The sequence below is a fragment of the Cupressus sempervirens genome, chromosome 11 (assembly GCF_028749045.1).
Source record: "Cupressus sempervirens isolate cs-2001-9-10 chromosome 11, ASM2874904v1, whole genome shotgun sequence".
Taxonomy (NCBI): Eukaryota; Viridiplantae; Streptophyta; class Pinopsida; order Cupressales; family Cupressaceae; genus Cupressus; species Cupressus sempervirens.
The window spans coordinates 785432211-785453534 of record NC_143128.1 but is presented as its reverse complement, the minus strand read 5'-3'; the positions used below and the strand labels follow the sequence as shown (position 1 = coordinate 785453534).

Sequence of the window (21324 nt, the reverse complement as noted above, 5' to 3'; positions counted from 1 at the left end):
TTTGAATATTAGTAGTTCGATAACATTACATTCGTATATTTAAACCATATTTGCATAATCACATTGATCAAAATATTAAAACTTTCATTTAAATAACATTTCTCATTTATGCACACATATTTAATCATCACTAATCTCATAATTGTATCATCATAATATATTCATCAGTTTGAATTAAAATACTAAAAAAAATCATCGTAATGCATACGTATACCTAAAACATCATAACATCATCAATAGATCATATTGAACTATTTGAGTACATATATCCTAATAATCATGGTACCATAATTAACACCATCATCATAAAGTGAAACACCTCATATCATCATTAGTACAAATCAACGTTTAACAATCAAACAATGTAGTAAGTCTCAAATCACGGAGTATCAAAACATGAACGTATCAATTAATCTCAATTTCCATCAGGACACCTAAATCATAAAATGTTAATTCATATCCATCGTCATAATTATTATACACAAGATAGCCATAATTTATCATGATGTTCTCTACATGGTTTCTAGCAAGAACAACAACATTTCCCCATACCATTGCCTTGTTGTGTGTGCTCATATATCCATTTGAATCTCCTATAAAGGATTTTAACAGAGAAATTCATTTTTAAATAAGTACATATGAGGAGGGGTCTTACATGCCTATAGTGAAACAAAAATCTAGGCTTAGGAATTCTGCAATTTTCCTTGTTTTTCAAGAAGTTTCTAAAATGCCCTTAACAAACTTTTTAAGGGATTGACTACATAGATTTTGTGGGAAAAAAACTTGGTTTGCATTTTACATACTTTTATATGCTTTAGAAAGGCTTATTTTTGGCGATCTTTCAAAATTCTAAATCATAAAAAGAGGTTCTAAATAAAATATTTTGGAACATTGACACTTATATATTTTGTGTTCTCCCTTAGTCATTCGATGTATCCCAATGTGAGATTCTAACCTTGTCAAGCCCTAGATGGCTAGCAATTGGAAACCCCCCCCCCCCCATATTTATAGAATCTTCTCCCCCAAGCTATGGATCCCATTAGAAAAATGCTTAAAATTGAAAAATTGAATACCCTAATCCCCAATATTGATGATGAAATTTTGCTCTATATTACTTTGGGGACTAGTTTCCTCAATATAATTGACTTTGATATTATGAATCACATAGTGGTTTGTCCCCTCGCTTTTCCTAGGTGGTATCAATGTGTGTTATCTGTGTTGGGGGGTGAGGGGGTTGGCCGTCATTGGAAAATTTTCTCTGTGCTAATGAAAAACACTCTTACCCCTCCCAAATTGACCAAGAATCCTTTGTCATCTTTAGAAACCTCTTCTAAGAGGGCCCTAAGCTCAAAGTTGGCATTGCTCCTTCTGAGTAACCTAAGCTTATTCTTTCTCCCATAAACCATACATCTCCCCAGATGTCAGTGCCTCCTTGGATGGCTTTATGTCGATCATCAATAAAGGTTCTCCCCTCACTTACTAATTTTAATACAAGTGAGTCTACCCTTATAGACATCCTTAAAGGACAACATGTACATTGGTCTCAATGATAAGAACCTTGAGCATAAAAGTATAACTATGAATGGTCAATAGATTCTTCTCAAGCGGCTAAGTAGGAAATACCTTAATAAAATCAAACAAGATGGACCAAATTTGGTTGATATGTTCTCACCCCCATCTGCATTCAGACAGTCTTTTAACCTCCCATCCCCACCTCTAGGAATGGGAAAATAGTGTTGCCTCACTAATTTGGGTGTTAGCCATATTATGTCATCCAATGAGGAGAGAGTCAAGATGAATGTCCCAATATCCTCCCCTTCATAGGAGCATGGATTTAAGGTGAGTATTAAAAATCTTGTTGTCAACAAGTCTCCCATGAGTGAGGATTTTAATGAATTAGCCACTATCCCATTTATGGCCAAACATATGGCCTCCCTCTCCTCACCTTCTATTCCAAATAGAAATGATGTAATAGGGAGATCAAAGTTGCAGGAAAGGATAAGGTGGTTGCCTCTCGTCTTGGAGATGATGGAGACGTGGTGGTGAGGAGGAAGAGAGGGATACAACCCAACTACAATAGTTTTGTGAAAACTGCCAAGATTCCCAAGAAGAAATTACCCAATTACTTCAAAAGCTTTCAAACTCCCATAGACTCAAACTGTCCAGATTGTATTACTATGGATTAAAGATGTGCATCTTGGAATGTTAGGGGTTTAGAATCCTATGCTAGAAATAAATTATTAAGAATTCCTTTGAATGTACAAGGCCATTGACATTCTCCTCTTGCAAGAAGTTAAAGTGATTGACTTCACTTTTGGTATCCCTCTCAAGTGTATTTGGAAAGACTTAGTGGTCTTTTCCACTAACCACCACAGGGGGAAGGGAGGTAATATTTGTCCTTTTTGGTCCTAAATGAAAGAAATACATTTCAGCTTGGGGCATCTCACCATGTAGCAAGGCCCTATGGGTCTCATTTAAATTCAAAGACTCTCAATATGAGGTTGATCCATTTATGCCTCTAAGGACTATAATGAGATTATTGATCTTTGGAATTACACTTGCAACCTCAAAGATATCCCTTGGGTTGTTGCTGGAGATTTCAAAATGATTTAAAAACCTCACGATAAAGTAGGTTGGGATAATTTGAGTGGAAATGCAGTGAAAATTTTTATTGGTACAAGCTAGTGAATAAACTCAAGCTTTTTGACCCTCTAGATTGTCTTAAATCATAGTACAATGATATTTGGCATACCTAGTCTAGTTCCTAAAAAGGTGAGAGGGGAATATATTGCATATTGAATAGTTTTATCTCAACAAAGAGGTGTTTATCTCCAAGGAGTCCTATGAGGTTAGTGTTGAAGTTGTACCTTTCTCCTTATCTGACGACCACCCCATCCTTGCCACTGTATTTATTAATGAAACACTAGATATTGTGAGAGGAAAAGAGACAAATTTTCTCTCAAACATCCTTCCTAGTAGATAAAGACATTGGATCATAGTGGTGAATATAATTAATTGGTTTAACTCCTCATTTATTAAAAATGAAAGTGTTATTGGTCGTTAATGGGATTCCAAGGGATAATCCTTTAGATGAATCTCAAGCTATGGAGGAGAAGGAATGAAAGTTGGGTGAAGGTTGGTTAAGAGCTCATTGTGATGGTGCATCTAAAGGAAACCAAAGTTTTAGAGGAGTGGGGTGTGCCATTGTAGATGTAGAAGATTACATCTTGGTTCTAGGTGCAAAGTCATTGCTAGATGGGACTAACAATGTTACAAAATGCTTGGTGACTGTAGGTGGCTAAGAAGAGTGGGAGTAAGACAATTCATCTTTTTGGTGCTTCTTAGAGTGTGATTAATGATATTATTAAAGGGAAGATGGAAACATGGAATTGGACAAATTTGTTAGAAGGAATAAAAGACTCTTGGAGGGATTTGAAAATTTTCATGTTAGTAACACTTAGCGGTAAGGGAATACATTAACAAACAAGATGGCTAACATTAGAGTGAATTTAATAGATCAAACAAAGTTGGTAGAAGATTATAGATTTCTAAATCTTTCTTTGCTCTAGGTGGAGTCCCCTTAGGTCTTAATTTACACTTTTTTTTTAGCATAACCTTGCAATGATGAGGCAAAGTAATTAGAGAAAGAGATTGTAGGAGACATCACACGTGGACACGTGAGGAGGATTTGGACAACAAGGAGAGATTTTAATGATGGAATAACATCATTCCTTGTGATGAAAGTAAAATAGATAGAACTTTCTAGATTAAGGTGAGTATTTAGTAGGCCCACAATATCAAGGTTATTATAAAAAATAGAGTGGTGGTGAAGTAAATGAGGTATAGTTATGGAAGATTTTTTTATTTGATGACATCAAAGAAGAAACAAACACCAAATTTTCGTGGAAAAATCTCACCAAGGCATCTAGTTAACATGTTCCATCTCGACAATAGGCAGATATGGTATGTTGGTTAGGAACTACAGAAATGGGAATGAATGGCACAATCTGGCGGAGCTTTCGTAGGATCTCGAGCCTTTGATGGCCTCTTTGAACGCTATCAACATCAACCAGATAGGCGATGCCTTAGTCTGGGGAGACTCTTCTGGAGGCCATTATACTATAGCCTCAGGCTATCTTTCCCTTGTGGGCACAGGGGAGAAACCTATTTGGGCCAAGGCCTGGACCCCTGGATTAACGCCCAAAATCAACATTTTCTTTTGGCTCCTCTTACAAGACAAAATCCTTACCCTGGATAATTTAGCCAAGAGAGGCCAAATTATACCCAACATATGCTGCCTCTGTAAGCATGACCTGGAAATGGTTAATCACATTTTCATTCACTTCCCCTTTTCCTCTAGAGTGTGGAGTCTTCTGACTTCCAATATGAACTTCTACTGGTGCCCGCCAGCCAGTATCCAGGAATTCTTCATACAGTAGAGTAGCAACCACAAAGGCCTAAACTCCCGATTTTTGAGTTCCTGGATTATCCCACACTTTTGCTAGGGAATATGGAAAGAGCACAACAACAGGATATTCAGAGACAGAGAAGCTTCTGAGGGTATTATAGCAGAGAAAATTGATGGCCTCATGAAAGAGAACTATTCCACAACTAGAGATGGAAACATAAAGGATGGAGGGAAAATTAAGGCCAGGAAAGAAGACAGGATCAAAAGAAGATAGCAGGCTACTTGGTCCTTCCCCCTCGAAAATTGGCATAAAGCCAATTTCGATGGGGCGGCTAAGGGGAACCCTCGTCCCGCCGGATGTGGTGGAATCATAAGAAACAACTTGGGAGGGGGCATTGTTGCTATCTCCTCCCCTATTGGTCACCAAACCAACCATTTGGCTGCAGCCTATGCGCCTAGACTCACTATTAAGCTGGCCCTAGACTCAGGAATCGAACATCTGTGGCTTGAAGGAGACTCCCTAAATATAATAAATTGTATTTTAGGAGTAGCCAAACCCTCATGGACCATTGAAAGCATAATTGAGGACCTAAAAATGGACTTGAGCAAATTTAAAAATTATCACGTCAGCCATGTCTACCGTGAAGCTAACGTGGTTGCTGATTCGTTTGCAAACGCAACGGTCACATTCAATTCAGTGATGACGTGGGGAAACAATAATCATTTTTCGGCGACGGCTATGGAGCTCATCCGAAAGGAGCAAATTCAAGGTACCAACTCAAAATCTTTTTTATGATGATGAGACATGCTAAATCATGTTTTAAAAAGGGAATCATTTGGAGTTATGCGAAACCCCCACCGTTTCATAATAACGTGTACGGAATACACGAGCAAAAGAAAGCTAGAAAACCCAATAACATGTGCATTAAAGCTCTTGTCCTTAGCGATTTCTTCATCTTTGAGCTCTGCAATTCTATTAAGGGTTTAGGGTTAGAGAGGCATAATATCGCAATGGTGGGAGAAAGGATTAGAAGAGAGCCATGGGGAGAAACAAAGAGCTGGAAAGAAAAAGGGAAGGTTTGGAAAAAACTCCAGAAGGGCGGCATAACCAGTTTCATGGAGAGGCTCCATGGTTTCGACGCGGGGGTTACCAAGATTATGGTTGAAACCTGGCACAACGGAAAGGTCAAAATTGATGGTGTTTCCCACCAAATCATAGAGGGTCTCATTGCGGAGGTGATTGGCTTCTCCCAGGAAGGCATTAGCTTCTTCAGGGATAAGAAGATGTCCCCCAATGCTGTCAATGATTTCGTCAAGAACGACAAGGAGAAAAACAAACTGGTAAAGATTGACACCTACTATGACATTGAGTCCATCAAGAAGATCTGGGGGCATGTTCTGAGGATCATCATAGAGTATGTCACTTTGGAGCCCAGGTTTGATAGAGTCAAGACCCATCATTTTGTTCTGCTTAATCATTTTAGACATAAAGTGAAAATCTCCTTTCCTTTCTATATTAATACTTATATGACTAAGAATATAGAGAGTTACAAGAAATGTCCTATCAAGAACCCCACCCTTCACGAAGGCCTTTTGCTCCTCATTTTTGAGTTTCTGAAAACCCAGACAAGAGGCAAGTCCATTGGGGTTTCGGGTGGCTCCTCGGAGGACACCGCCAGCTCAGACTCAGGGGAAGTGCATGTTGTGAAATCTGTCAAGTCTGAAACCCCAAAAGCCAATCCCTCTCCTCGCTTCCCTAGCAGGAAGAGCCCCAGGTGCCGTCCCCCTAACCCCCCTTCCCCTCATCCTAAGGAGTCTAGTGATGAGTTGGATACGGAGTCGGAGGAGGCGGATTCGGTGGCAGAGAAGGAAAGTGAGTTGGAAGATGAAAAGGAGAAAGATAATGACAAGAAGGAGGTGACCCCCTTGGTAACCCAGGATAACCCCAAGAAAAGAAAATTGGACCAGACCCTAACCCATGATCATCTCAGTGACCTCGCCGATTTGCCCCCCAGCCCTACTGCGCCCACCTCCCCCCTGGAGGTCCCCATTTCGCACCCAGAAGAGATGATAGAAATCATGGTTGAAAAGAGGGGGAGGCCATCAGGGAAAATAAGAGAAGAGCCTAGAGCAATCTCAATGTGGATAGGGCCAGTATGGGCATTGTCAGAGAACCTGCTAAAATCCAGGTGTTGGGGGATCTCGATAGTAGCACCCACTATGACAAGCTCCTTGACCCGACTCTTTTGGTTCTCTCTAACAATGTTCATGAAACGGGTTTCAACTTTCTCAACAATGCAAAGAACAGCCTGATTGGCAATTTTCGCTCCATTAAGTGGCTTTTTCAGGAAATTGAGACTCTGAAGGATAGGTCCAACCAGACCAACAACAGGGGGGATGTCAAGGATCATGAGGCCAGAGGTAGTAAAGACCAGGAGGGCAGCCAAGAAAAAGACAGAAGCCAGGACCCCAGAGACAATCAAGAGGACAAAATCACCTGGCTCGAGCAGAAGGTCCAAAGGCTGGATTTCGTCCACCAGATTGTGACTAAACAGATTGTGGATACCCTCCATACCTTGAATGAAAACATTGTTAATCTGGGGGACTATCTTACCAATGTCGATCTTGTGGGGAACGTGGAGCAGAGTACAGAGCACGGAACCAGCCGGGAAGATCCTCATAAAGAGATTGGAAACCAGGAAAGTCAGGGGGACCAGAAGCATTTCCCCCCCAGGATCCAGGAGGAAGAGGCCAACCAGAAGGAAAGCGACGTTGTAGAAACCCTACAGGCAATGGAAAAGAAGGGACACTAGTCTTCCTGCCAGGCTCTGTTCCTGGCCTTTGTTTCTCAGGCTTCGGGCCTTTTTGTTTCTGGCCTTTTGAGGCAGCTTTTTTTCTGTCTTTTCAGTTTTAAGTTGTTTTCTGCTGTAAAACTTTGGGTTTCAGGATCCCTGTAAAACCTGTTTTCCTAATCAAAAACATGTTCCATCTCGACGAGTAGGAGTTTATTAGGATAGTTTGACAACTATTTAGGGAGGAATTCATTGGAGAGGACTTTTTTCTAAGTATGAATATCTATATTTATTATTTGTTTTGTGTTTATGCTTTTTTTCTAGCTTAGAGTAAAGAGGATGCGATGAGGACAATTGATCTTTGTGTGGAATGAAAGTGGCATTTGGGTTACCAACATTGATTATATGCATGGTGAAATTTGGAGTCAAGTTCAGATCTATAGAGGGTGGATGGAGGCACATCGAAGGTGTGACTCAAGGTGTACAATCATTTATCATTTTTATCTTTGTGACTCCAAGGATTAAGAGAAAGGAAAGCATACATGGAATGTAACATTTTTATGTTTCAATGGGAGGAGGATCATAGGATGGTTGGTGAAAGGAAGAGGAAGATAAAATCAAAGCCGATCAAGGTTGGGGAAAGAGAGGCACGAGAGATCCCAACGGTGGTGTCATTACCTATGTTAGATTGCAAGGAGAGCAAGGTGGACACACCAAAAGGTGTGATGGTGAATGAGGCTAGAGAGGCGATGATGAGTCACTAGGGATACCATGTGTGATCTTCGTCTTAGTCTGGAGTTTGTTGGTCACTCATTTTCCTTAGTAAGGCTTAGGAATCTCTGTGTGTAGTTAAATGTTGTGTCTATGTCTCTAGTTGAAGGGGGAGTTGTTTGTGTGTAGTTAAATGTTGTGTCTATGTCTCCAGTTGAAGAGGGAGTTATTTTGTAAATTGCTATAATGTATGGGTGGAAAGGATAAATTCAAGCTAACCACTTAGAGACCATACATGGTAGTAGGTCCTTGGGTAGAGGATCAACAATAACTACCTTACACGATCACACCTAGATACATTTTTGGCAATTAAGAGCATATTACATAGCAGTACCACCCATATTAGGTTGTGAGATAGTTTGGGTTTACATAAGACTGTACCAACAATAGCTATGTGGGTACTTAGTGGGTGACTTAGGAGCAAGTCAGTGAAATTTGGTCCTAGATTGGACTAAGATGGATTATTAGCGATATGGATAGATATAAAGCATGTATAGTGGGACTAGTGAGGAGGGATATCTTTTGCTAGATCTACACAAGGGTATAAGGATAGGCTTTGATGGCCCCAACTAATTAGGAGATATCATCTTCTTTTAGTAGCTAAGAGGATCAAGGTTGTAGTTGCATCAACCAAGCAAGGTAGATATGTGGCTCGAATAACCAGACAGAGGGTGGTACTAGTCCAAGAGCCACCACAGAGGAGAGTATGATGAATTTTCGAGAGAGGGGAGGAGCAGGTTGTGCAAGAGGAGGGTGGGAAAGATCAAATGGATGTGGATAAAGGGAAAGGTCCATAAACACCACCAGATATATAGGTACCTACTGGGGGTTCAGGATGTAGAGGATCATCATCAAATGATGGAGACACTAATCTAGCTACTCAATTGATCGTTGTAGAAGACACACACAACTGTTAGCCAACTACTACATGATACACAGGGAGAGTGAGACAAATACCAAGTTGGGCACAACTGTGATCCTAATCTTAATTCTAAACCCTAATTCTAACCCCAACCCTGCTAAAATGCCTAACTCTAACCATGATGCAAAACCTAACCCTGATGATAATCATAACCCTAAAACCTAAACCTCAAACCCTAATCCTAACCCTAACCATCCCTCACTCTATTCATAATCCTAATCCTAAAAATATAATAACCTAAACCCTAAAATGAACCCTAACCCTAACCCTAACCCTAAACTTTGACTATAATTTTAATCATGATGTAAAACCTAACCATAATGATGATCGTTGGTGTAAATAAGTATTTATTATTTACACTTAAGTTTACTTAGGCCAATGCATTATTTTATTATTTCTTAGGTGAGACACTTAGGATTTTGCGTACTCTTATGAGTTTTCATGTTAACAACACTGGAGTAAGCAACTCTAATTCAACACATGGTGTCTACAATACTGGAGTTTGCATAATTAACTAATTTGTCATGTAGACAACACAGTTATTAGCATAGTTCTTAATTAAGCATGTGGTGTCTACAACATAATTTTGCATGCTACACCTATGTAGGCTTATCTCTCATCATCACACTTACTCCTATGCTTAATGGAGGATAATCCACTCCTGGTGGACATGTGCTTGATTATAAGACTTATCAATATGTTGATTCCTAGGCATTCTAGAAGCATTCCAGAGGCCTTTATATACAGGCACTTCTAGTGTACTTTCACATGAATTGAATATTATATTGTTATTTTGATCATACTCTTTTTGGTCTATTCTTGTGCTTGTGCTTGAGTTCCTTGATCTTGGGTGATTTTTCCCTAAGGCAAATTCTTACATGGTATCAGAGCTTGGGGAATTTCTCTTCACATAGCCGTTCAAGACGATTCTTGCTTCAGCACCTCAACCCAAATCTAGAGTATCACAGTTATTGAGAGCATTTAGAGCCAAAGCAGACCTTGCCATTGCATCTGGAGTGTTGATCTGGTGAAAATCGACTATAAATTTGCCTATGCTAGGCCAAAGTCAATTTTGGGGCATTTTTTTTGCAAACCAACACCCAAAGGCCTGATTTGCAATTCTAGTATGATCATCTATTAGATCTGCAATTTATTTTATTTCAGATCTGCATTCTTTCTCTGTGATTTTGTTCTGTATTTTTCAAAACTTTTCGACCAGCAGGGCCCGTAGAGATTTTTTTTTTTTGCAGGAACCAGGCAGTGACACCCTGGCCCTACACCCTACACAGAATATTCCATTATTGGATTGTAACATACCAACAAGTTCACTGAACTCATGGCGGCCTCCAACCAATGGCTTGGATTTCTTAACAACCTCCGACGATTCCCTTTTTGTTTAGGGGTTGGGGTTTTTGGTTTTTAAACATTGCCAAAGACTATCATTTTGGGAATGTGGGACTAAACTACTCCCCATCGCCAACCGTCCTTTCTACACCATGGCGCCGCAAACCCCAACTTACCGAAATCTTCAAATCTCGGCTACTGCTCACTGACACCAACGTTTCAAATACTTCGGTTGTTTTAAACAATTATGTCACTGACTTGCAGGTTCCATGTGCTAGCCACAAAGCATCTTTTGGCCTACTCTAATGACCACAAAACTTGTTGGCCCTCTGACAATGACCTTACCACTTTGCTAGAATGCCGACTGTATTCCAACAACTAGAAAATAACCAGCATCAATCCACGAATTCTGGCTGTGACACGTGTCGCCCAACAAAGTTTTTCAACCCGACATGTGGCGCTCTCTGCCAGAGACACATGGCCCTAGTAGAACACATAAACCTACCACCTCACACCCCCATGTCAGCAGTCCAGCCAACCAATCTGTACACTTTTTTTGGTCCATACAAGCCCTACAAGTCTGTATATTGCTAACATCAACAGTGATGTCATCTAGGGGGTCGAGTTCACTAACGTCATCTTTTTGCTATCCTAAAATTGACAATCATCTAATTGTTATCTAGAGGCCAAATAGAACTGCTACAATGGTCATTTGACCATCAAATTTAACCTCACTATTTGTTGATCAGACCCCTCTCCAGATTTATTTTTGATTTGACAGTCTAACTTTGGGAGGCCATAACTTACTCATTTGGGCTCCAAATCAGGTGCAATTGTTTTTTGTTTTTGGCTAGAATTTCCTGAAATTTTTAGTGGTGCAATTCTTTTCTAGTTTTGGTGTATGGATTTTTTAGAAATTGCAACTTTTGGTGACTGTACCTATCCAATCCTACATTTTGCAACTTCAATTGCTCTGTACGGGCTAATTTGGACTTGAAATTAGGTTCTTTTTTTTTTAAAGTGTGTTATTTTTTGTCTACTTTCTAGATCTACAATTAGATTATAGGCTTGTGTGGACAAAAATATCACTTTCAGAATAAGGTCCTTTTCTGCATTGTAATGCTTTGATATAACTTCAGAATTGTTGTATATCTGAGATACATTGTAATGTTCCAGATTTGTACTCCATAAGGAGGTTCTACAAAGGCAAAATTAGAAATCCACTAAGGCCAAAATTGGCAAGTGGCTATTATAAACACACTAAGTATAAAGTGTCAAAAGCATCTTTTTTGGGGGGTTTCTTGATTGAGTGAGGGGGGGGGGGGGGGGGGGGGGTTGTTTCTTGGTGTTGTGTTCCTCTTTTCCTATTATTTTGTTTCATTTCTTACATCATGAAAAAATTTTAATTTCTAAAATTAACACCACATAACTATGTTACATGGTCTATTAAGATGTGGTGTCAACTAATGCATAATGAACTTTCTCAATATATAGATGGTATCCTTCCTAAACCAACAAGTGATCAAGTATCTAAAAGTGAAATTAATGCTTGGGAATTTGTAGATAGGAAAACCCTAGGTGATATTTTGTTGGGGGTTGAAGACAAAATCCTCTTTTAGATTAAGAAGTATAAAACATCCAAGGATGCTTGGGATGCCCTCAAAAACCTGTACGGTAAAGTGTCTGAGGAGGATGTTTACAAAATTGAAGATGAGCTTGTCTCCCTAGATCATCCTAAGACATTTGATGCTATAAAGGATTTCATCATTAAGGTGAATAAATTAAGTACAAAGCTCGATGATAGTGGTAGTCCTATTAAAGATGACAGGTTAATCTATCTCATTCATAATAAGCTGCCATTTGAGTAATCTACATTTGTTTCTTCTTACAACACCATATAGACTACATTAGGGGATGCCTATCAAAAAGTCACTTTTGATCGTTATGCTCAACTGTTGGATGATGAAGAAAAGAAGTTGTAATCAATGGAGATTCTCTAGTCATCCAAGTCTAAGGCATTGGTGGCCAATAATGAGGGTTCTCAAAATTCAGTTGGTCAAAGTTCAAATAAAGGAAAGGGCAAGAAGAAGAAGTCGAAAAATAACACACAAGAGGATATAGAAAAGACAACACCACCATCAAATCAATAAGACAAGTCTTCCTCAAATTTAAACAAGAAGGGGGACACTAATAAGGAGAAGAAAAAGTGTGCCTATTGCAAGAAGTTGGGTCATGATGAACATGAGTGTTATCATAGAAAGATTGATGAGTTGACGACCATCATGAAAAAAATAATGTTCCACTACCTAATGCTTATAAGGAGAAAGGATCTTCATCTTCATATTCAAAGGGTAAAGGGCAAGCACTTATGGCAAACTCAAGTTCTTCAATGGAACAAATTCTTGACTCAGGTGCCTCATATCATATGGGTTCTTCAAAAGGAGACTTTTCTTCATTGAAGTAGTCTAAGGTACCAGACATCTTTGTAGGAGATAATACAAAAATGGAAGTTAAAGGGAAAGGACATGTGGAGATGGAAAATGGAGAGTTCAAAGAAGTTCTCTATGTTCCTAACCTTAGCTCTAATCTCCTCTCAATTTACCAAATCACTCACCTTGGACATGGCAATAAAGTTGAGTTCCTTCCAGATTCAGTAATGGTGCACACTCTCAAAGATGAATCATTAGTTGCAATGGGGAAAGTTAATCATGACACAAGGTTGTATTCTTTCTCCCACTTTGTGCCTAAGTCTCCTTCACATGCTTTGCTGACTCATTCTCATTCACAAACCAAATTATGGCATGAGCGGTATGGACATCTTGCCTTCCGCTATCTTCATCAACTTTGCTCAAACAATATGGTCAAAGGTCTACCTACAATCATTTTTTCTAAGGGTGAATGTTCAACATGTTCAGTGGATATGCATCTAGAGGAGAAGTTTCCTAAAGGGAAGTCTTCAAGAGCACCACTTGTTCTTCAGTTGGTTCACATGGTACTAGCAGGTCCTTTTGCAGTGTCATCAGTCAGCTAGGGTGGCTACATACTCACTTTCATTGATGACTTTTCACGCTACACATGGGTCTACTTTCTTGATCACAAGAATGAAGTGTTTGACAAGTTTCTAGCCTTCAAGAGTCATGTTGAAAAGAAATCAAGGAAAGTCATCAAAGTTCTTTGAATGAACAATGAAAGCAGATATGTGAACACAAGACTTAAAGACTTTTACAAACTTGAGGGTATTGATCTTTAGAATCCATCAACATTCAGTCCGCACAAGACATATGTTGCAACATTGAGGATACAAGCTCTTAAGTCAATGACAAGTTGCATAATACAAGCCAAGTTTCTAGATTATACACTTGAAGTCAAAGCTATAAGCAATGCCAATCACATACTTAATAGGTCTCCTCATAATGCATTAGATGGAAAGACTCCTTTTGAGGCATGGTGTGGTAGAAAACCAGTTGTGAAACACTTCAGAGTCTTCGGTTGTCTAGCATGGGCAAACATATCTTCCAGGGGATGCAAGGCACCACTACCTAGGCCTTGTACTCTCATCAAATATGAAGACAGTGTTAAGGCATATAGACTTATGGATCCTGAGACACATGAGATTTTCATAGAGAGGAATGTTCACTTTGAGGAAAGTTCACCCAGCTTATCCTCTAATCCTCTCCACACTTCATACATTGTGGAAATTGATAGTGATGCTAGTGATAGTGATTCAACATATTCAAATATGTGGGATCATATTGATAGTTGCAGTACATGTTCACATCATCAGCATATTCCACATGCATATATAGCCACAGTGATAGGTCCAACACAACAGGGTACACCTAGTCTTCCAGCTCTAGCATCAGTGGATGACTTCTTAACAAATATTTTAGGTTTGTTTGTGGAGTCACACAGAGAAAATTTGGGAGACATCATTGATGATATACATCTGCTCTTTGATGAAGAAGATCCATCTTTAGTTGTTGCGAGGGCTCACTCTAACCCTCCTGTCCATTCTCTACATGATTAGTCTTCACAAGTTGATATGATTGTGGATTCTTATGTACAACAGTTGCAGGAGGTCTCTTTATCATTTGAGGAGACAGTTGGTTCTTTGGGATAGGTTCTACATCCATCCTGGCTCAATTTGCACTTGTTCTTTTCAGTAATGTTGGAAGGGGTGACTATCAGTATTGACACAAGGATAGTTGAGCAAGTTTTAGAGGCATAATTGATCATCGAGATTCTTTCTACACATAGCGAAAGTATCTCATATGTACCTATGATATGGTTTCTTCCAAAGGGGAGGAACATTATTTGATAGTCATGGATCAACTTCTACATTGGAGCAGCTATCACTGATCAACATTCTACATTTTGGGGGGGGGGGACTACCTTGTCTCCTTTCTTCTTCTCTCTCTTGTGGGGGGGACCTTTTCCTCTATTAGGATTGTGTTCTTCTCATACTTCTCTTTTGTATATACTTGATGTATGTCGTAATGGGGGGGTCTTGTTTTCTCCATCCATCCATGCATCTTATTTTTTTTCATCTCTCTTTTTGGGGGAGGGTTTTTCCCATGAGTTTTTCCCTCTCTCTCCGCTTTATGAAAGATTGCATTGCATTATGTACATGGGTACCTAACATGGCCTAGTAGCTAAGACCCATCTTGCATTCTTCATCTTAGCTTTCGTAAGCTTAAGTGCATTCCCCTAAGTTGCACTTAAGGGGGGGTGTTGGTGTAAATAAGTATTTACTATTTACACTTTACTTAAGTTTACTTAGGTCAATACATTATTTTATTATTTCTTAGGTGAGACACTTAGGAGTTTGTATACTCTTATGAGTTATCATGTTGACAACACTGGAGTAAGCAACTCTAATTCAGCACATGGTGTCTACAACACTGGAGTTTGCATAATTAACTAAGTTGTCATGTAGACAACACAATTATTAGCACTCTTAATTAAGCACATGGTGTGTACAACATAATTTTGCACCTTTGTAGGCTTATCCTCTCATCATCACACTTACTCCTGTGCTTATGGAGGATAATCCACTCTTGGTGGACATGTGCTTGGTTGTAAGACTTATCAGTATGCTGATTCTTAGGCATTCTAGAGGCCTTTATATACGGGCCTCCTAGTGTACTTTCACATGAATTGAATACTATATTGTTATTTTGATCATACTCCTTTTGGTCTATTCTTGTGCTTGTGCTTGAGTTCCTTGATCTTGGGTGATTTTGCCCTTATGCAAATTCTTATAATGTTCACAACTTTAAACCTTAAACTCCAACCCTAATCCTAACCCTAACCATCCTTTAGTCTAACCATAATTATAATCCTACAAAAGATCATAACCCAAGCCCCAAAACCAACCCTAACCCTGATGATACAACAAAACCAAACCCTTTTCCTTACCCTAATCAAAACCCTAACCCTAATTTCAACAATGATTTGAACCTAAACCCTTATCCTAAACATTATCCTAAACCCATAACCTTAAACCTTGATCCTAATCGTAAACCCTAATCTTATTTCTAAACCCTAAACCTTGATCCTTATCTTGAACCCCAATCCTAACAGTATTACTAACCATAACTAGACTAAGCCAAATTCTTTTTCCCAACTATAGCCATAATCTCATAACCTTAAACCCTGATCATAATCCTAATTACTAATCTTAATCCTAAATTGTAAACCCTTATCATAACCCTAATTCCCAATCCTAATTATGATATTAACCACGACATAAACCCTAACCCTAAACCTTAATCCTAATCGAAGCCCTAACAATATTCATATTTCTAATACAATATAATATACTAAAATTTATTAGATGTCTTCCAAGTTGTACCATGAGTGTTGTTAGCTTATATATTTTATAATACTTGTGAAATATGTTAAAAGATATCCTTCTCTAGACACTTAATTTCATCAATTTGTAAGGTACAACAAACACCTCAAGAAGCTAGTTATCTTATGTTGCATCATATATTGTTGGAAATATCTTAAAATAATTTGAAGTGAAGGAAAACCTACATAAGATTGTCTCTGAAGTTAGCCCTTGACCTAAGAATCTTGAGAATCTACAAATCAATGTGAAAATTTGTTGAAAACAACTTGACTTAAGCACTTCCAATTTGTAGCTTAAGAAGCAATTGTTGATTCCACTACCCCATTATAAATAGACTTCAAGCTCATGTTGTACTAAAAAATAAATCTAATTTTATAAAGTTGATTAAAACTAAGATTCAATTAAAATTTAATTTATACCAATTACATTTATATGTGCGAAAAAATAGAATAAAAAATAAAAATAAAAAATATATCTCTAAACGTAATTTATATGGATTATATGTATAAGTTTAGATTACATGGTCAATCATTACAAACTAATAAATTTACCCTAGCATCCCTTCAAATGCATGAATGGTTTAGCATTTGCATTTGCATTTTTGTTTTAAAAGACCTGTCCCTTTGCGTCGGGACTCTGAATACCATGGCTGGAATTTTCAAACAATCAAAACATCAAATAAAACAAACTCTTGCCAGCCCAATTTCCTCCTTTTAACATATCCTTCAAATTTATAGGGTTTTGTATGGCAGGTATAGGATCCTCAGCGGAAGTAAAAGACGGAAATACGGACAGCATCACAACTGCAGGTCTTTCAATCTTTTCCTCGGGGAAATATAAGCAGTCATAATCGTGCAATCAATTATTGATAAGTAAATCGATGTACAAGGCGAAAAGAATTTTCAAATTGGTAGTGCTGGACTAATAACTGTTTACTCAACCTTCAATTCCCAACATTTGAGGGAGCCAGTCTGTGATCATACAAGACAAATCACCATGTAAAATCAGTTCTGGTTTGGCTCTCATCAATTGGGTTTGCCATTTGTTTATATGATTTATTCAAATGGTTACAATGGCAATGGTGGGTGCTGCGAATTCGTTTTGCGAGAGCCAATAAGCAAATTCTCTTCCCTCGATAACAATTAATTTCTCTCAATTGGGTTTTATTATTGGAAATTTTATTCAGTGGATGCTGGCAAGCCATGGATGAAGCTCATCAAATATTGTTGAATGGATTGGAGCAAGCAGGAGTGGTGATGCCCACTGGTGTATCAAGTATAGAGGATATAGCTTCAGGTTCCTTGGTCTCAATCTGCTCGCAGACACTTCATCTTATCAATGAGTCCTCTTCGTTTACGACCTCTATGCCTGTTTCAATGGCAGATCGGTTTCGCTTATGCGCTGATCTGGCTACTGCTATTAAAGAGCTCGGTTACCGAGGTGACCTGAGTTTCCATCAGGTAAGTGCTAACTACTCTCGAAATACTTTCATTTTTATCCAGGAAGTGTAAATAATTTTATTTATTGAGCAGATATTTAAACAAACTCAATCTTATGAAGGCTTTTGCAATATAGGGCGCAAAAGCTTATGATTTAAACTTTGATTAGGAAAAACGCAAGCGCTTGAAAAGTCTGAGATTCCACCAAGACGAGAGTTGAGGTTTGTAATCAAATGTAGCCTTGCTTCCATAGAATCCCGCAATATTCTATTGAATTTTGTGGCATAAACATTTTACAACTTTCTCTAATCATTCAAGTAAACCCCACAGAGATCCTTGACAAGAGCTGTGACATTGCACAAGAATTAAATTTAGCTTAGAGCGAAGCGCAGAGTGTCTTTCCAGAAGAAGTTTTCCAAAAGACATTGTTTTATCTTTATATTTTTTGTTGTGTGGTTCAAAATATGATGTAAGCTCCATTTCCAGAGTTTTATTCCAGTAAGAAAAGGAAAGAAAAGGAAGAATAGGTTGACTAAACAAGGAAAACTAAGGAAATGGTCCTATTGAGGGGATATTCCTAGTTTTTAGTAGTTGCTGGGATAAATTTAGGGGCATTTTGCAAAAATTTGATTTTTTTCATTTCAGATACGGCTTAGTATAATATTCGATTATGTTTTCTTGGAAAGTTCAGAAATTTTATACTAAAAGGAAACCACCATTTTGCAATGATCTCCTAAGTGGGTGGTATAGACGTTAAGCCCCCCACCAGAACAACCCTTTTACTCTGCACGGGCTCGCCACCCCTTCTCTCCTCCTCCCTAGCCACTCACTTTTGAGAGGCTTGCCTCTTCTCTATGGAGGCTGCAAAATATCTCTCTTGTAAATAATGCCTGCTTCAAATTCTGTGGAAGAGAATACATCTTTCATGGAGTTACCTGCTGTATAAAATTGGAGTGATAGTCTAGGCATAAGGTTCCATCCTTAGCTAATATTCTAGATTTGAGGCTTTAGGGGAAGATGTTAAGTTTGTGCAAGACGAGTCAAAACTGGATTTGCTAGCTCAGGCTGTTATTGTTTGCCTTGTGCTGTGAGATTGACTTTCAGATTTGATAAACCTATGTAATTCTTATGTTCTTTGTAATGCAAGATGAGATGCATGGTCAACATCTAAAACTATTTTGCAATCACTTTTTTATGGTGGTGTGGTGTGATATTTGAATTGAGATAGGGACTGGGGAAAATGCAGGGTATGTGCGAGAGCCTATTGGTGACAGCTAATTCATCTACTGACTGCAGTTCCTTTATCCTTCCGAAGAAGATGCATATAAGTTGATAAAGTTTATGCTTGAGAGGGTATCCAAATCATCATCAACTTCCACTGGCAGAAGCCATCGCAGAGGCCGAGGATCAGCAGCAGCAGGGGGAAGATCTACTGAGAAGGAAAAGAATACAAGGATTGCTACAGTTGTAAGAGGTGCTCTACAAAACTGTATGGAAGAAGCTCAGCAAGATTCAAGTCACAATGAGATCTCTCCTTTTCGAACATGCCCTCTGCGATTGGCAAATTCAAGAAATTTGTCCAAGAAAATTCCACCTCTGATAACTCTTCAGGCAAAACCAAAAGCTTGGTTGTGTTCTTCAGTGCTCGAGCTTAACGTGAAAAATGGATTAAAAGGAGGAATTCCCACAGATCTTAATAACTTTGTTGAAGAAACTGATGCAATAAAGGTTGTGAGTCATGGCTTCCTTGAGGCTGATAGTAGTAGTACAAGCAGATTTGGCAAGCCTTCCACTGATGGGTATTTGGTTCGATCAGAAAAATATAGTGACAGAGAGTGGGTAAGGTCAGCAGATTTGCATTGCTCTAAAGAAGAAGAAACGGGTAAATTTGTTGAGGATGAAGCTCACTGTGTTAGAAGCAAGGATCAGGACAATGAGAAGTATATTGGGAAACTTGAAGAAAAGTTGTCTTCTCTTTCAATTGAAGCTTCTCAGGTGCGCTCTTTGCTGACTTTTTCCATTCATGTTTTGTGTTTCATCTCAGTAAAAACTGACAGTTCAAATGATTAGCAATAAAAATTTAGTGTACTGTGATATTGAGATAGATTGAGTTTTGATGCTCACCATCAAGAGGCAATGTTTTTCCTAAGACTGAACTGTTGGTTTTCTATTTTTATTTATGTTCTTGAAGTTGCTAGGATGCTATGCAATAGTTCCTGAAACAATTTATTTCCTTGAGTAGAGTCTGTAAATTATATTGATTCATGTGACGGTGATTTTAAATTTAAATGCAGTGAGAATAAAACTCAAAACTTCTAAACAAGCATAGGTTCACATAGCACCCTAGATTGGGATTATTTTTAAAAATTGTATATGTGAGGAGATGGGTAAATTTTAAATTTTCTAGAAAGTTTTCAAGAATATGCACATCAAGCGAGCAGCAATGGAATTTGGCACAAGCAATCCATGAAATGAAAAAGAAAGACGGAGCATTCTGGGTGATCAAATGCATTAGTTGGGACTGGAATTTGTAACAGGTAACGCTTGAGGTTTGTGGCATCATATTCTAAATCTAAAGACATTGAACTTTGAAGCAATCCAAAATAATCATAGAGCTGTCAGGTAGTAGATTGCCTTAAACCAAAGGAGCGGAGATGCTGGTCCTACAAGATACTGCCTTTTAACTGAAAATTTTGCCTAGTCAACCCAGCTAACCTAAAGATCTTTTTAAAGCATTAGAAAGTACCATATAAACTAGACTTCCTGTCCAAGCCAAGGTCTGCTACTTTTCAATTCCTCAAGAAAAACATTCTCTGTGGCTGTATTGCATACCACATACACCTTTTTGGCTTGGATGCCATTTCTGAAGGGTAAATACTAAAGTTTCAAGTTACTGGCCCCAGGTCCCATCTGATGCACATTGCAAATATGCCTGTTAATAAAAACCAGAAGCATGTAATTTTAGGTGTTTATGACACTTCAACACAGGAAAAATGAAAAATCATTTTTTGATGAATAGTCCTTTTCTATTAATAATTAATATACGAAGATTCCAATTCATTAATATTTTAATAATTAATAATTAATATAGTCGGGCTTCGTGAATAAAAAATCATTTTAGTTGTTGATATTCTTAATAAATTTATGAAGAGAAAAAATTCTAGATTGTTTTAAATACATAATATACTAAATTAGTAGTATAATAATAGATTAGAAATAATAATTATTAATTATGGGGGATTGGAAGTGTCCTTGCATAAAATCCACTTTTTTTCTCAAAGTTAAGGATAAGAACGAGAACATAAAATAAAAATATAATGATTTGATAATATAATAGTATTGCAGTCTTAATAGATTTTTTTCTTTTATCAAGATTTTAATTGAAATATAACAAAAATAATTTGGTACTAAAAGCTTTCTTCTCTTGTAAAGAATTAAATGGAAATATAAAAAATAATAACAAGAATATACAAAAACAATAATCAAATCTTAATAATTTAATATTAATTATAATATGGTAATATAATAAGAATTCAATATTATTATATTAATTACAATCTAATATTATAATTATTTTTAAAGTGGAATAATGAACAAATATGATATCTTTTGGCTTACTTTACCTATATTCCTCTAAATGTAGGTATGCTAGTCCTTGGAAGAGGCACATATTTGAATTTGGTGTTGTTTAGGGTATTTACACCTGTTGAACAATATAAGGGAAATGGAAAATTTCCAAGCCAGCAAGAGGACTCCCATGCATTAAGGTAATGTCTCACTTCAAAGCAACATAA

The 21324-nt window shown here is 37.9% G+C and overlaps 1 protein-coding gene across 2 annotated transcripts in view; it reads left to right on the top strand.

The window, feature by feature from the left end:
- The first annotated feature begins 16621 nt into the window (after positions 1-16621).
- LOC149531941 (coiled-coil protein) overlaps positions 16622-21324 on the top strand; it is a 29902-nt gene continuing 25199 nt past the window's right edge. The window contains exons 1-2 of one of the 2 annotated variants that reach the window (XM_089810052.1): positions 16622-17551; positions 18777-19525. In XM_089810052.1, the coding sequence (XP_089666178.1) occupies positions 18872-19525 (654 nt within the window). In that variant the 5' untranslated portion in view covers positions 16622-17551; positions 18777-18871. The remainder of the gene's footprint in view (positions 17552-18776; positions 19526-21324) is intronic. The other variant, XM_089810051.1, reaches the window with a different exon arrangement.